At 43.5% G+C, this 17,385-nt stretch overlaps 1 protein-coding gene across 14 annotated transcripts in view; it reads right to left on the bottom strand.

Moving 5' to 3' along the window:
• AAK1 (AP2 associated kinase 1) overlaps positions 1-17,385 on the bottom strand; it is a 173,403-nt gene that overhangs the window by 43,872 nt on the left and 112,146 nt on the right. For 11 of the 14 annotated variants that reach the window (XM_060659225.3, XM_060659250.3, XM_060659286.3 and 8 more), the window contains 6 exons: positions 16,493-16,596; positions 14,204-14,283; positions 9,896-10,050; positions 8,748-9,058; positions 4,631-4,912; positions 182-414 (listed from right to left, as the gene is read on the bottom strand). In XM_060659225.3, the coding sequence (XP_060515208.3) occupies positions 182-414; positions 4,631-4,912; positions 8,748-9,058; positions 9,896-10,050; positions 14,204-14,283; positions 16,493-16,596 (1,165 nt within the window). The remainder of the gene's footprint in view (positions 1-181; positions 415-4,630; positions 4,913-8,747; positions 9,059-9,895; positions 10,051-14,203; positions 14,284-16,492; positions 16,597-17,385) is intronic. The other 3 variants (XM_060659234.3, XM_078444579.2, XM_060659326.3) reach the window with 1 other exon arrangement.

Genomic DNA, 17,385 nt, shown 5'->3' with positions numbered 1-17,385 from the left:
TCCTTAAGATCAGTATGGTCTACGTACTACAGGCAAATTCAGTTTCTTAACAAACACAGACACCTACCATTATATGTCCATCTACACACATCGACACGCAGATGCCAAGAATTACACAGCCCTGGCACACAGCAGCCCTGGCCCACAGCAGTAAGAAAGATAAAGAGGAAGCACCGCATACTTGGACTTATTGAGGCTGGCCTCAGCTGCAGCTGCCTGGAGCAGCTGGGTTGATTTGCTGGCAGGGACCCCGAAGACCGCACTATGGGTTACGTCACTGAGAATCCGCCTGTGCCCAGCACGCTGGGTCTTGGGGGATGATGGAGGAGTGAGAGATCCGAGTTTCTGTCCCTGGACGGCAGGAGGTGGGGTTGTTTGAACCTTTGGCTGTTGTCTTACCGGGGCTTGAATCTGCTAGGAAGAAAAATGATAAGTGTTCCCCCCTCCGCCAAAAAGTGGGGGGGGAGGGGAGGAAAAACAAATAAACAGACAAGCATAATAAAAAATGCCACATGAGAGCTACTATGGGATTCAAATGGCTGAATTTACCAATAACAACCAGGAAGAAAGAAACCCAGTTTTTGACAATCTGAGCTTTAACTCTGGGACTGATACCAACATGCTATTTATCTGATGCTTCTATGTAAATTTCAGTGTTCATCAGCAATGTTATCCAGACTAATCATGCATACAGTCCAGAGCATAAGACTGCAGAAGCTATTTCTAACTCCAAAAATCGAGAATGTATCCTACAGGACCACTTTCAGCTTCCAAGGTCACAAAGGAACTCATTCAGAATGGCTCCAAAGAGCGTGCATGTTTTAAACAATCTACCACCACGGTCAGAAGCCAATGACGGCACACCTCCCGCTAAAACACATTTGAGCTGAATAATTCCTGCTAAGAGACCCCCGACTCTGATACAGCTCAGACTACTGGTTAGGATAAGTTAGGATTCCACTGTGATTCATAAATGGTAGTGCTTTTTTTGTTCATTTTGTTCTTAAGCCTCTTTATTTCATTGATAAGGTGGGTCTACACGATTCTATTTCTGTGCCTCCCCTGAGAAAATGTGTACAGCATCGGGGTAGTGGGGTTAACCTGTTCCACCCTTCAGTTTGGAAAAGGCACTGAAGAACCAGGTAGATAATATTAGTAAGAAATAAAAAATTTGAAAAGCGCTTGATGATAATTGATCTAATAACACAAGGAGTCTTGAGATTTGGGCCATTTTCAGGAGGCAGAACAAACCATCACCACAGAAAAGCCAATAGGAACATCTTTGTGGCCACTTGGTTACACTTGAAGCCTAAGTCACAATCTACAAAGTGCTATTATCAATAAGAGGAACAAAAAATAGTATTAACAAGGCCACCTAACCCTTTAATTTTGTCAGTCCAGAGACAGAATTATTTAGAATCTTGAAGGCCCCAGGTATTTCACTATCACTTCCCTCTGGTCCCTCATCTCAGATTAAGATGCCCCGTCCATGCTATAGCTCAGTTTTCACATTCTGTGTCTTCGAAGGTAGGTCCTGAGAGAGAAAGAGAACCAGAGGGTCCAGCTACTTGGGTCAGGATGCTGAGCAGCCTGGGACTTTCTGTCCTTATATTGATTCAGAGTCTGAATTTTACTGAGGTAGGTGATGTGCACGTTTGAGTACACAATCACCCACCAATTGAATGGATGACAATATAAAGCTCAAACATCAGTCAAACGAAGGTCAGAGGGTAAAGCAGCTGAGGCACCTCTGAGAGAGAAGCAGAATGCCCTGTAAAGACCAGAGCTCTGGCTCCAAAACTTCCTTTAGGGGTTCAGGATGTGCCTGCAACAGCCAACCTTAAGCCAGTACCCACGGAGACCAGAATGACTTTACAAACAGAACTGGATTAGCTTATTTTTTGGAGGTTAAGATAATTCATTGCTTTGAGAAAGGTATACTTAACTGTTGAGTCTCTTTATTTTGAAGAGTCCAGACTCCCTGGAGAACACTGTCCCTTCCTCTTACCTATCCCTGTAAGCAGCACACTGAAGAACAGAGCTTCTATCGTCAGGACACCTTACCTATCACAGCAATCTATGAATATAAAATGACTCCAACCCATTCAGCTACTTCTCCTAACAACCATGTCAGGCAGACAGGTTTTTTTTTTGTCTTATTTTGTTTTTTAATTTTAGAGAGTGCACAAGTGAGCAGGGGGAGAGAGAGAGAGACAGAGAGAGAGAGAGAGAGAGAGAGAGAGAGAGAGAGAGAATCCTAAGCAGGCTCCACGCTCAGCACAGAGCCCAACACGGGGCTCAATCCCAGCTGCTCAGGAGCAACTGACTGAGCCACCCAAGCATCCCAGGCAGAAAGTTTTATTGCCATTTCAAATCTAAGAATGTGAGAGTCAAAGGGACCTTGGAGAGCACAGATTCCAACTCCCACACTTCAAAGGAACCGAGACCAAGGCACCCTAAGGCTATGTGCTTGCTTGTTCAAGGTCACAGGGTCAACTGGGGACAGAATCCTTGTCTCCTTACTAGGCTCAGGACTTTTTTCTTCACCATCATGTCTCTGCCAAAGATTAGGAAGCGGGAGGAGGAACACACAAACCACGGTGGAAGGGGAAGTAAAGCAGACTCAGACTCAGATGTCGGTCTTGCTAAAGATTTTTTTAAAGAACAAAATATGTAATTATACAAGGAGTACAGTCAGATCTAGGAACGCAAGAATACATACAAAAGGGGGAAAAACACTCCAACTTCCATTCCACAATTAGTACTGTATTCTAATACAACTCTTCTTATCTTCTTGGTATCTTATATTTAAGTCTCTTGTCAAGTACATACTTTCCCCACAATCTCAACATTACCTCATGAGTGCGTTCATACTGTTGTACAGACTTTATAACCATGATTTTTAATGGCTGCACAGTTGGGTTCTTGAACAATTAGGTGACTTTCATTCTTTTGGCTATTACTAATAAGACTGCAATAAAGTATCTACGTTAGGCTGCCATTTTCCCTTTGCAGATTATTGCTTTAAGGCAATAATCTTTTACATGCACTCACTTGCTTCTCCAGGGAAGTCCTGCCAAGGGTCACTGGAGAAAGGCAAATTTGGAAAGCTCTCTGGCTCCTGGCTAGAAGCATGCTCTGCTCCCGTTCCTTCTTCATCCCCTCAACAGAATACTCTCAAGCCAAGTGCTCAAAGTATGCTTTCAGCCAAGGAACATGGAGAAGGTTCATAATTTCATTCCCAAAAGAGGGACAGCAAGGGGGAACCTTATAAGAAGTGTAGTCAATGGCTGTTAATCATTTCATCCCCCTGGATGAGCATCTTTGTTATTATCCTTGAATGCAGATCAGGATTCTTTGGTTCCTTCCCTTGCTCTGCTGTTGTCAGTCTGTGTGTCTTGAGTAATCCCTTGCTGGCCTGGGCCTAGTTTCCAATTCCATTAAACAAGGGGATTAGACTAGACAATTAATATCTCAACTACCTACATCATATAATAATTTTTTAAAAACCCTTCTTCCATTAACAAAAGGAACTTTAGGTCTTGTTAAAAACACAGAGAGTGGCTGTCTACCACACGCCTGCAGGAAGACTGTGCTGTTTTAGAAACGAAGGTGTAAAGACACTGAACACACACTTAGCTGAGGCTCAAAGAAGACAATCTATTTACGGTACTGCTTCCTTTTGAAGGAATAAAGTTTTTTTTTTGGTTTGAGATGGGCGACAAGACTCTATTAGAAACCAATCCTCAGAAAGATGACTTCTTACTTTTCTTTCATTTGTCTAGTAGCTGGACTTCCCTGGGAATAAGAGAGTAGCCGTGATACTCTATTGACTGGATACATAAAGTGCCTTTTTTCTATCACCGTGATATTTTCTTCACTATCACTCAGAAATATGTGGGTACAGAATTAAGAGCACTTAGTAGAGGCCAAACACCATGTGCCTGAGAATGCCGAAGCTGTACAGATCAATCAGGAGAGGAGGCAGGGGTTCTGATGCTGTAGTCAGGCAGGATCTAGAAGTGGACATGCCCAGTTTCTAGCTTGACAAGGCGGCTCAAACAGTACTCAGATGCCTAGAGACCCAGAGGGTTAGGCCGCGGTCAACAGTCCCAGCAAGGAGGCCCCCGAAGGTGGCTGCACAGTAGACTTCAATGAGGTGGCTGGTAATGTCATCCAAGACAAAGACTAAATAAAACACCCTCAGGACTCAGGGTAAAGCTGGGAGCCCACACCAACCTCCAGAGATTGAAAAGGTCACGATGGCCAAACTGGCCCTTGAAGGGAAAGGGGTTAGCTCTAATCCTACCCAGGCCCTTGACTGCTCATCAGTGGCACTGATAGAGACAACAAGCAACTCTTTCTGCCAGTCTAATTTCAGAATTACAAATAAAAATGTTCACTTCATCAGTGGCCTAGGATCCATCTTTTTTAGAACCTCTATCTTCTACAGAATACTTCATCATGACCTTGGAAAATATCAAGAAAAAAAAATCAAATATTTAAACTATAAGAATGGGGAAGAGGCCCAGCTTAAACAGAGGCCCCGCCCCAGCCCCCCGCCAGGTTTCCACCTTCTCGCCCGCCCTCACTGTGTGCTCTTCTGCTCTGAGCCCTGGCTGGCTCTTACCGCTGGCTCCTGGGCCGGTGGTGGCTGTGGGGCTGCGGCCGGCTGTGTCTGGGGCTGCTGTGCTGCTGCCACAGCACTCTTCTGCTGCAAGGCGGCCTGCTGAGTCAGCAGCTGCTGCTGATGCAGGGTCGTGGCCAGCTGCTGCTGCTGCTGCTGCTGCTGCTGCTGCTGCTGCTGTTGCTGGTAGAAGTTCTGTATCAGCTGCTGTTGAGAGCCTCCTTGGGACACCACGGGGAACTGGGCAATTGCTGGTTGCTGGGCTGCGGGGTGTACTGCCTGAAACTAAGCAGGGGGAGCGGCAAGAAAGCGGGAGATGAAGAAAGCCTGTCTCTGAACAATGTTCCACAAGACACAAATGTCTCAGTCACAACTAAGCCCAGTCCGAGGCCAAAGGCAAGGTGGGCAGAAGTCTTTTAGCTTGGCCTGACAACTCACGAGGGGAACCTTGGGGCATCACAATGGACCCGGCGGCACCTTCCACTGCCAGGCTGCATCCACTGCACGGTGCTGCCTCCTGCACTGCACACTGGCTTCCGGGTGGGTTTCTACGGCGAGCCTGAGGGCTTCCATTTGACTGTGCAGCTTGTGACTCCCCATGCTGGAGTGTAACAGAAGCTAATAAATCATCTCCCAATCACAGAGGTAATCCCGCTTATAAAGGGATTTGGGAGCAGCCACGATCAAAATGCTTCGTGAACAGGATGAAGCAGTGAGGACACCGAAAAGAATGACCTAAATCCTAGCCCAGCTAATAGAGTCCTTCCAAGCCCTTCTGAAAATTATGTCCCGACAGCTCTATCTTACTAACTCTTCCACCTTGAAACATTCAAAATGTTCAGTACACTCTACCGCACTTACGGTAATTGATCTTACACTGATAACTAATTGTTTCAAGTTATATTCTCCCTGCCTCAGGATACAGATACTTCTTATCCATCCCTCTACTCTGCACTGCTAAGCACTGTGTGCTACACACACACACACACACACACACACACACACACACACACGCGCGCACAGAGTAAGCATACACGCACAGAGGTCAAACAAGGGCCTACTGGTTAACAAAAGTCAAGATCTTGTCTTTGAACTTCCCAAACACTGTTACTTAGTCGTAGAGTTAACTGAGAGGACACTGTTTGCCTCCTGGGGCAAAGGTAAAGGGTTAGCAAAGAAGCTCAGATGTCAATAAATAGCTGCCTGTTTATAACTGCAAAATGCTGGAAACAACCAAATGTTTATCAACAGGGGACTGGTTGAATAAACCATGCTATGTGTCTTTAAAAGGGAATACTCTCAAGTTGTAAACAGGAATGAGGGCTCTCTCTATTACAGGATGGAGGGGACAGAATTCTGTAGATTTAACTTTGAAATTCTGTTACTGTTTCATATTTTAATGAAACAAAATTAAACCAAAATTCAGCAATAACTATAAATCAAAAGCAAAATGAAACAAATAAACCTGTGTATCAAATTTATAGCCAAACTCTGCAGAAAATAATGAGCTAAACATCCTAAGAATGAAAAAGGCAAAGAAATCTTAATACCACGGATTCATGGTGTATATTCTATTAACAGAACAAAACGAACAAAATACATTTCCCAAGTATCCACTGAAAAGGCTTAAAAACAATAACCAACCTATTAGCAAATGAATATCTTTAGTAACAAGATTGTGGTCTCTAAATACGATTTCCATTAAAAGGAAATGGAGCTCCTTCAGAGAAATCCAGGTCGAGGTCAAGGGCAGAGTGACCCTGGAAGGGCTTGTTACACTAAATAGCAAGGAAACCATTAAAGACAGCTGGGTCACCACCAAAGGACCCAGGAGTCAATCTGAAGAGACTTCCACTGGCCAAAGCTGGGGCAATTCAAGCATCAAAATAAAATGTTTAAAATGGCAATGCATGGAAATGTATCAAATATGTTAAAATCCCCGAGTTCATGATGATGCTAAAACAGAACAGAAACCTCTTGGTTCACCATCAGATGACACTAGGAACAAACCCATTCTGAAAACTGGTAAACACAGGGGAAAAGAATCAAGCATTTTTTCTACCTTTTCCGTATAAACAGTACTTCAGCGTCATCAAGTAGTTGAGAAAAATTCTTCCCAGAAAAATTCCAGCCCCTCAGGGAAGAGGGGGAAGGTTAGCATACCACCATGTTGCCATCCCTAAGGAGTTAATGGACTTCGGAAATGATCAGCAGTGGCTGCTAAACTGATCAGGGGCATTAAATGAATGGATCAGACAGACACCAAACTCACTGACTGATCTTAATCTTAATAAAAGAGAAGACAACCAGACTTTATACGCCTCCTGATGTGATACAACCAGAAGAACAAAGAATGAGTCAACTGAATCAAATATGGAGCAAGCCTCAAAAAATTACCAGTTTACACAGAGGATGGAGGAACATATTAAGTGACCACACAGATGCATCAGCCAAATCCAGAGACGGAAAATACTACAGGACAAATGACCCAGTTTCTTCAAAAAACTGAATGGCAGAGGGGGTAAAAAAAGAGGGAGGGAGATGGCATATGTGAATAAAAGGAGACTTAAAAGATACGTCAATCATTATAAAATGAATATGTTCATAGTAAAAAAATGTAGAAAAGATATATGAAAAGATAATGATAGAAAAAAGATATATCACAACTGAATATAACATGTGGTGGACCTTGTTTGGATCCTGAGTCTAACAAGCCAACTTAAATCATGAGACATCAGGAAGAGTTAAATGTTACTGGATATTTTATAATAATAAGAAATTATTTTAGTATGGTAATGATGCAGTTGTATTAGAAAAAGAAGAGAGAAGAGTCCTTAAAAATATATTTCCCTTAAATACAAATCAAAACCACACTCAGATATCACCTCACGCCAGTCAGAGTGGCCAAAATGAACAAATCAAGAGACTATAGATGCTGGAGAGGATGTGGAGAAATGGGAACCCTCTTGCACTGTTGGTGGGAATGCAAATTGGTGCAGCCGCTCTGGAAAGCAGTGTGGAGGTTCCTCAGAAAGTTAAAAATAGACCTACCCTATGACCCAGCAGTAGCACTGCTAGGAATTTACCCAAGGGATACAGGAGTACTGATGCATAGGGGCACTTGTACCCCAATGTTTATAGCAGCACTCTCAACAATAGCCAAATTATGGAAAGAGCCTAAATGTCCATCAACTGATGAATGGATAAAGAAATTGTGGTTTATATACACAATGGAGTACTATGTGGCAATGAGAAAGAATGAAATATGGCCTTTTGTAGCAACATGGATGGAACTGGAGAGTGTGATGCTAAGTGAAATAAGCCATACAGAGAAAGACAGATACCATATGGTTTCACTCTTATGTGGAACCTGAGAAACTTAACAGAAACCCATGGGGGAGGGGAAGGAGAAAAAAAAAAAAAAAAAAGAGGTTAGAGTGGGAGAGAGCCAAAGCATAAGAGACTGTTAAAAACTGAGAACAAACTGAGGGTTGATGGGGGGTGGGTGGGAGGGAGGGGAGGTTGGGGGATGGGTATTGAGGAGGGCACCTTTTGGGATGAGCACTGGGTGTTGTATGGAAACCAATTTAACAATAAATTTCATATATTGGGAAAAATATATATATATATATATATATATTTCCCTTGAGGGGCACCTGGGTGGCTCAGTCAGTTAAGTGTCGGACTTCAGCTCAGGTCATGGTCTCGAGGTTTGTGAGTTCGAGCCCCACATCAGGCTCTGTGCTGACAGTGCAGAGCCTGCTTTGGATCCTCTGTCTCCCTCTCTCTCTGCCCCTTCCCTGCTCATGCTCTTTTGCTTGTGCACTCTCTCACACTCACTCACACTCACTCTCTCTCTCTCTCTCTCTCTCTCTCTCTCAAGAAATATCTCCCTTGCTGAGGTTCCTCCATCCAGGTGAAGAGAAAGGGGTGTGAGTGTCCCAGTGACGCCTCCACTACTCAGTGTTTTCTAGTATTTACCTCTGGGAGAAGCAATGATGTCATGTCTAGTGGCTCTCTGCCTTCCCAGGGCTTCTCAAGGAAGATGCCTGTACCTACTGGGCCTTTTCGCAGCACTGTCTCAGACATGCCAAGCAAAAGAAGCCTGTGAACAGCTTACCTGTTGAGCCTGCTGAGCCTGCTGCTGCTGCTGCTGCTGGTAAAATGTGCCTGCAGGCTGCTGGGAAGATGGCGGTGGCTGCTGTTGCTGTGGCTGTGGCTGCTGTTGCTGCTTGAGGAAGAGTTGCTGCTGGTGCTGGGGGGTGGCCTGGGCTGGAGTGGGCAGAGCCTGGGCTGGAGTGGGAGGCGTCTGCTGTGGGGTGGGTGGAGCCTGTGGCTGCTTGGGCTGAGACTGCGGTAGAGGCTGGCTGGGTTGGGGCTGGGTTTTGGGTTGGGGAACACTGGCTAAAAGGCCAGGCTGATTGCTGGATCCTGTAATGAGAATAAACTCCAAATAAAGGCCCAAAATTCTTCCAGATGAAAACGGCTTGCTTTCTCTTGCCAAAGCAATAAAGAGGGGGGTGATAAGTGGACCAACAGCCCCAAGATCCACATGCTCCTGTCTTCGCACTTCTTCTTGCTAAACTATGTGCTTCATATTTTTCAAAACAAGGTTCAGTAAGATGCCCCTGCACACAAACATGATCTTTGCACTTACTGGCATGCTTTAGGACAAAAGCATTCTTTAATGTTTTACATGTAAGTTATGCAACCCCAGTCTAGATGCCTGGCTATAAGCAGGTAACTACCAAATTCATCAAAAACAGCTTCCTAATAGGGGAAGTAATGACTAAGTTCAGTTACTTGATAATTTAGATCCTCTAAACTAAGTTATCTTATTAGAACCAGAATACCAAAACAGAGTAGTAACAGATACTTTAAGAGACAGAACATTAAAGAAACAATTCCTCTGTCAAAAAGAGGAGAGTCTTGTTTCTTTAAAAGCAAAGAGAAATATAGGAAAGAAAAAGGAAGGCATGGGATGAATGGACCAAGCCACAAAATCAGGACCAAGACTAGAAAAAATGAGTTATCAGGCTTCAGTGGTCATGGAGGTCCCCCACAAAATTCAGTGAGAGGATTCTCCTTTGAACAGCCACTTGCCATATAATTTCAATGGGAGCTCACCTCTTGTTCCTGAAGGCAAATCATTATTTCTTTTGTGCCTCTGAATTCCATTCTTGAAGCAAGAGTAGGCTTCCCAAGACTTGTGTAATGTCCAGGATAACAAAGAGGTGTAACAAATTTCAAACCAACCTAGTTACTGACCTGCAACCTGGGGCAGGGGCTGAACTGTGGCCCTCTTTCGAGGTGTCAAAGCTGGCTGGATAGGAAGGATTCCTGGGTTTGGCTGAGTCTGCCCAGCCTTAGGCCTCTGACGTGGTGCAATTGAAGTCTCTGTTGTGGGAATGGGATCTGTCAGTCTAGGAATGGAAAGGGGAGAAAACAGATTCGTGTTAAAGTGTAGGAAAGTGGGGGAGGGGTAGACAGAGTACTTGATAGATTGATTGGCTTTCCCATCCACACCTATCCAAATCTTCCAGATCTGCTTAACCGACATCTGCCAAAGGGTGTTCCACAGGGTATTATGTGTTACAAGATGTTATGAAGAAAGGTTTGGTGGGAAATAAGTTTTAACACACTGTTCAAAATATACCAAGCAGACTTCTTTCCAGAAGAACTTTTCACCTGTGAATGTGTATGCAGAACTTCGAAGACAGCACTATACAGAATACAATGTTTCTCTAGCTAATCTGACCTTGGGACCCTTCTAACACCATGTCAAAACAGTCTCTCTACAATAAAAAGCATGCAAATGAGTGAATCCAATAAGGCAACTAAAAGGAATAAGTAAATAGTTTAAGATAAAGGATTTGGGGAATATGACACATATCTATTTCCTCCAATACACGTGTTCTTCTTCTTTCCAGGGTAATAAAATGCTTAGCTCTTGTACACATTAAATTTATACAATGTTATATGTCAAATATATTTCAATTAAAATTTTTTTTAGCTGGGCACTGGGCCACAGAGTAAAAAGCACATTGCCTAGCCTCTCTTATAATCAGGTGTGGCCAATGCATCTAAGTTTTGGCCTTACATGGGAAACCAGATTGTTACATGGTAATTTCTAGAAACCTTAAGAAATAAGTCGTGTATGCCATTTGTCTCTCTTCTTCTTTGGCTGTTCCTTCATCCTGTTGCTTGGAGCAGGGATGCCATCATCTTGGTCTGTGAGGTCACGGCCACAATCATAGAGGTGGCATGGACTACTTACCTCCAGACTTTGCTTACTTGAAAGAAAAGGTAAATATCTATCTTATATGACCCACTATCATTTTGGACTTTCTTTAACTCACAGCCAAATCTAATCCAAATTAATACAGGGAGGACTGCTGTATGGTCTACTTGCTCCTTATGATGATGCTAAAGTTCAGATGGTAACTTCCATTCATTTAGAGCAGTCCAGGCAGCTGGCTACTACCTAACTCAGATCAGAGTAGTTGACTTTTTTTTTTTTTTTAACATATTTTAAGTTAAAAACATTTTTATTTTATTTTTAAAATTTTTTTAAAAGTTTATTTATTTTAGAGAGAGAGAGAGACACAGAGTGAGCAGAGGAGGGGCAGAGAGAGAGGGAGACACAGAATCTGAAGCAGGCTCTAGGCTCTGAGCTATCAGCACAGAGCCTGACATGGGGCTCAAACCCATGAACTATGAGATCATCACCTGAGCCGAAGTCGGATGCTTAACTGACTGAGCCACCCAGGTGCCCCTCCAAGAATATTTTAGAGAGAGAGCATGAGCAGGGGAGAGGGGAAGAGAGAGAGAGAGAGAGAGAGAGAGAGAGAAAGAGAGAGAGAAAATCTTAAGCAGGCTCCATGCTCAGCACCCCAATGCAGAGCTTGATCCCACAACCCTGGGATCATGACCTGAGCCAAAATCAAGACTCAGACATTCAATCAACTAGCCACCCGGGTACATCACAGTAGTTGTCTTTTGAAAAAGCACTTTAGAGTATAACTAAAGTTAAGGCCAAAAAAGCTTCATGAATATTTCCAAAATATGTCTGGCACAGCCTCCATGAAATGCAAAGCAGGAAGCAAAGCAGCCAGCCCCATGTCCTTCCCTATGACATATCTCCATTGTGCACCCTGAGGCTTTTCCTCTGAAATCCTGCTAGAAGGATGTTCTTGTGCGGGGTAGAGAACTGATAATATAAAAGCTATTTTATTTAGGGAGGCTGTAACCTGGGGAAGGGTAGGAGGGAAAACAGGACGGATTTGGAGAAGAGGAAAAAGGTGTAAGAAAAATACAGCCAAGGGTGAGAGAGTCAAAGAGATTTCTATAGAAACCAAATACTAAGAACCTCCACACTGGATGGATTTCTCTTAAGGGTAACATCCTAGAGATAAAGGGATTTGGAGTCAAACAAAACTATATTTGAGTTTAGCTCCCCATTAACTATGCAATAATAGGTATGTCATTTTACTTCTTCTTGCCTTGGGTCCCTTACGTGTAAAAACGAGAAAATAATACATCATGAGGCAGATGTGAACATCAAATGCATCAATGACTGTAAACCTGTTCTTAGGAACTGTAGAGTACTCAAAATGTTAGTCTATATGACTTCAATGTGCTGTGAAAAAATACAGACCCTGAGGCCAGGAGCTCTGGCTCTACGTTGTCCTATCTATGTGCTTGTGAACAAATCACTTAACGTACAGAGCAGAGTATGGATGCTGAAGTTCTGGGTTTCTTACTAACCACACTGATTAACTGCCTTGGGCCACTTATAATTCGGAGTCTGTTTCCTCATCTGTAAAATGAGAACAACAACAATAACTCATAGATTCATTTCAAGGAAAATAAAGTCATCTTATTTATATAAAGAACTTTGTATGGTCTGGTACACATGATGCCTCAGTGAAGAGTGGTTACTTCAAAACTAGAGTTAGAAAGAAAAACTCACCTCTCGGGACTGGGGAGTAAATATGAGAACACAAATGAAATCATTGTAAATTATAGATAACCCAAATCTCTTGGCTGTAAGGTCTGTGTATTCTCGCAGCATTACTGAATCCATACAAACCAACAGCTTGGGCACTCTACAGCTTATAGAACAGTTTCACGGGACTGATGCATTTGCTGTTCACATCTGCCATATGATGCAGGTATTATTTTCTCCATTTTACACTCAGAACACCACTCAAATGGTAGGTTACTGTCACTGCTATAAATGTGTGGGCTTTGCGGGAATGGATCCTTGCTTAGCCTCAGTACCCATCATATTTGGGCCTGGTGAAACATGCCCATAAACCCAAATGCTCAGCTAATCAAATCAGCCCCCAAAGAAATTTCCAGAGGTGAGCATGGCAGAGTTAGGTAAGAAAGACTACAAAATAACAACATGGATATAGTTTGCTAAGTTTGTTAAAAAGAAGTATTTTAGAGCCACATCAGCATTTATATTTATTCTATGAATATTTAAGAATGTTTTAAAATGTAGAAATTATTTTACTCTTCTATGAAAATTCACATATTCCCATGTAAGGTACCCTGTTGATAGTTTGCTGGTAATGTTTCCTTGGCATAGAAACACGGTAGAAAAAAAAAGGCATAAAACATCTCCTCGACTACCCTCAGCATTTGCCATTTGGAAGCATGGCAGCCATGAGGATATGCCCTGCAGACCTTCAACATGTAAGGGGTACAAAGACCATGTGCCCCAGCTGCTGTGCTCCTGAAATCCACTGCCATGTTCGCTCTGAGGCCATGCTTCCCACAGGCTGCTGTCAGCCTTCGCACCCCAGTCACAGGGATATTAAAGTTGGCCTGTTTCTGGAACACCGGGACTCCTCTGGTAGCTGACCTTGGCTTGAGGATTCGCGGACACCTTTGGTGAACCTTCTTTAAATTGTGTGGCAGTTTCTAGGTCACTTCCACCCAATCTTCCTTCCTCTCTCTGGTCTAGACTTCCATTGCCTTCTGATGATTCTCCCAGCCTTCTGTGGCTCCCTCCCTAATTTCTCTCACAGCCAAATAAAATCCTAGCTTCTTCAATCCTCTCTTGGCATTTGTTTCTTCAAAGACCCCACACCCCATGGTATGTGATTAACTAAGCTCCACAAGCTCTCCTGCTGTTGTTCATGGAGTCAGTGCCTTAACCTGCACTCTCCTGATATGGCCAGGGCCACAGGAAGTAAGAAAGAAGGGGAGGTGAAGGACTAGGGTGGCGAACCAGGCTACACGAGGGTCAGGACACACATCTAGGACCCTCTGGTACTAGCAGTATTTAAAGTCTGCTGTTGCCTCATCTCTAAATGCCCCTGTGCCTCTTCCCAAGCAAAAGAAACAGCTGCGGAGTTCTTGATTCTCTTTCAAATGTATATCACTGTGTTTCACTATGTTCCTCCCTGCACTCCCACAGAACAGTTTCTGCCTAGAAGAGACAGAACTTGCTCTCCTGCTCTGTGTGGCCTCGGGCCGCAGCAGTGTAACAGTCACAAGGCACCTTCCCTTGCCACTGTGGCAGCGGGTGCAGGACATGTGCATGCTCAGGCAGGCACTTCTTACCTGGCCTTTGGCTGGGTCTTTTTTGCAGCTGCCTCACTGGCTTTCACTGGTTCAGGAAGCTTTGCAGGAATGGGAGAGTTCTAGAAAATTGAAAGGAAACCAAAAAAGGACATTGCAGATTTCTTTATAAAAGAATAACCAGTATGACTGGGCCGATGGAAATACATGTCAGGGTGTTCCAGAGGGGCTTCCAGACCCTGATGTCTATTAGAGGGAAGGGAAGTCAACCAAAGGTAGATCGCACCAGACTCAGCCCCACTCAGGGAGGCAGCATATCGGAGAGGAGTACAGAGCAGCCTGTGTGCAGCACACTCCACCCCTGCCTCCTCCCAACCTTCTGGACCCTTCGCTTCCTTGTGCACAGCTTAGAGGTGATGTTACGAAAGGAATGGGAAAGAGATGTCTGTAACCTGTGTTAGCATTTAAGCTATCAGCTAGACCTTAGAGAAGTCAGCGCTAACCATCAGTGCACCCAGCCAGGGTTCACTCTGTCTTCTGCTTGAACGCTGGGAGAAAACCACGGCTACAACCCATCTGGTTGCTGAGCCAGTGCCTCTCACGGTGCGTGAGGCACCCCTCAACCCACAAGGCCAGTAGAACTCCTCCCAGCTGGATTCTGCGCCGGCCACCTAATACTGGCTCTCAAGGGAGTCCTATTGTCCCTGACCACATGACAACTGTGTAGTACTGCTGAGAACCAAATGGCCTGAGACTTGTGAAGTTTTTTCTTTTTTTTTAATGTTTATTTATTTGAGAAAGAGAGAGACAGTGTGAGCAGGGGAGGGGCAGAGAGAGAGGGAGACAGAATCTGAAGCAGGCTCTAGGCTCTGAGCTGTGAGCACAGAGCCCGATGCGGGGCTCGAACTCATGAACCGCAAGTTCATGACCTGAGCTGAAGTCGGACACTTAACCAACTGAGCCACCCAGGTGTCTCATGCAGCTGACTTTTTAAAAACTGGTTACCAGTCTGAATGCTTTCAATTATGTTTCAGGTTATTTAACTTTATGAATGGGGAAGGAGGACAGCAAAAGAAAAACAAGGCCATGTTGGGTTCCTGTACAGGATTCCTCATTTTAATCTGGAAACCCAACAAATGGAATACTAGCAATAGTACATATTTAGGCTTTTAGGAGGGACTGCCCATTTCCTTCATGTTTCCAGGTGGGGAGAATTTCTGCTAGAATATCTCTCCTTGCTTCTCTTCCACTCTCCAAACATTCCTCTCCCAAGAGAGGAGCATAACTTATTTGACTGATAGGACCGGGAGAAAAAAGTGAGCTTGCCTGGCTCACCTGTGCGCTCCCTCCTTTAGGGTAGAGACTTCTCTCCAGAATCAGGCACTCCCAGCTCAGTCATGTGGATCCAATGTTAGGGAGCCTGACTGGTCAAGCTACGTTCTCTGACTCAATCTTATTAGTAATAAAGCCAATATTCTGAGTTCCGTCTGAATGATTTCCACATCTGATTCCAAATGTGGGAGTGAAAGAGGAGTGTTCTTTATCAGCACCCTCAAGCCCCCACAGTGACATCAAAAGTACACTATTGGGAAAACTGAGAAGATAATTTCAGATTAGAACTTATTTATTACGGCAGCCATTAGTAAGATGTTCAAGGGAGCTGGATTACAATATGACATGAAAAATATGCTAAGACCATAAAAAGGGTGTTTGCAAGCACTGTACTCTGAAAGCTGCTGAGTGTAGAGCTTAGGATTACTAAAGTGTAGAAAACATTCCTATGGCCTGATGTGTGTGGGGAGGGTGGTGGAAAAGGAGTGTGTTATAGGTGGTAGACAGCAGAAGCAGAATCAAGAAAGTTCTGCTGCAATAAAGGAGAAAAGGGACAAGGGACAAGAGGCTTGCGTTCCAGTAGGTATGTGGGCAAGTCCAGAGGCCTGCCTCAGGAAACCAGCCTGCCTTACCACTGCTAGGTAAATACAGTAGGCACTTGGATCTTAGTGAACTGAGGAAGTTGACAAGACAATAAGTTGGTCAATCTTCACCCAAAGTGTTCAACTCAGTCCTGAGGGAGCTTTCTCTCTCTCTCTCTTTTTTTTTTTTTTTTTTTTTTTTGGTGTAACTGCCTTAGTTTAAATTGCCATAGTTAAATTCTATGGGAAAATTGGGTTCTCTTTAGAGTAATTGCTTCATGCTTAGCTTTGCTTGAACATCTCCTATCAGATAAAAACAAAGGACATCTATAATTGTTAAGCAGCTGGTTAACACCTCAGGAATTTTAAACAACAATTTGATAATGTTTACTTCCCCTAAAAAGCATCTTTCACATACCTGTACATTAGGAATTGGGCATTCTTTCTTGAGTAGTTTGAATGAGAAGTAGGACACCTGGTAAATATCTGGCCTTTTGTCAGGGTCTGGTTCCAACATATACCCTAAGGCAAACATATGTGAATTTACTTAATAATATTCTAATACTTATTATATTAGCTAGGAAGTATAATTTCTGTTACCAAATGTTATTTTCATTTTTATTTCTCATAAAAGTCAGACAGTATAATTAGCTCTTTTCCTCCCCTCTCAGAAATGAAAGCTATAACTTCCCGAACATTTGTAACATCCACAAGAAAGTAACAAAATTTCTGAACTGTAACAAAGATACCTGAAGTTCACCTTCTGTGACTTGTGCAACAGGGACTCAAGCAAACTCTCAATATGAAAGTTACCACCTTCATATTCTGGTACCTAGGAAGTTATGGAGTCTTGCTTCTGCCTTCCTTAGTTCATGATATCTTGCTAAACAAATGATTATCCTTGATAATTATAATCAAAACTCAGTGGGTTTTTTTTTCACTTTCTTTTCTTCTTCCTCTTCCTCCTCCTCCTCTTCTTCTTCTTCTTTTAGTAATCTCTACTCCTTACGTGGGGCTAGAACTCACAACCCTGAGATCAAGAATCTCATGTTCCATTGAATGAGCCAGTCAGGTGCCCTTCAAAACTCAAACTTTAAGAACTGACTATAGACATTGGGGTACAAGTGCCCCTATGCATCAGCACTCCTGTATCCCTTGGGTAAATTCCCAGCAGTGCTATTGCTGGGTCACAGGGTAAATCTATTTTTAATTTTTTGAGGAACCTCCACACTGTTTTCCAGAGTGGAGTTTGCATTCCCACCAACAGTGCAAGAGGGTTCCCATTTCTCCACATCCTCTCCAGCATCTACA

This window comes from Panthera onca, chromosome A3 (genome assembly GCF_046562875.1).
Source record: "Panthera onca isolate mPanOnc1 chromosome A3, mPanOnc1 haplotype 2, whole genome shotgun sequence".
NCBI classification, from domain to species: domain Eukaryota; kingdom Metazoa; phylum Chordata; class Mammalia; order Carnivora; family Felidae; genus Panthera; species Panthera onca.
This window is presented reverse-complemented; position numbering and strand designations above follow the sequence as displayed.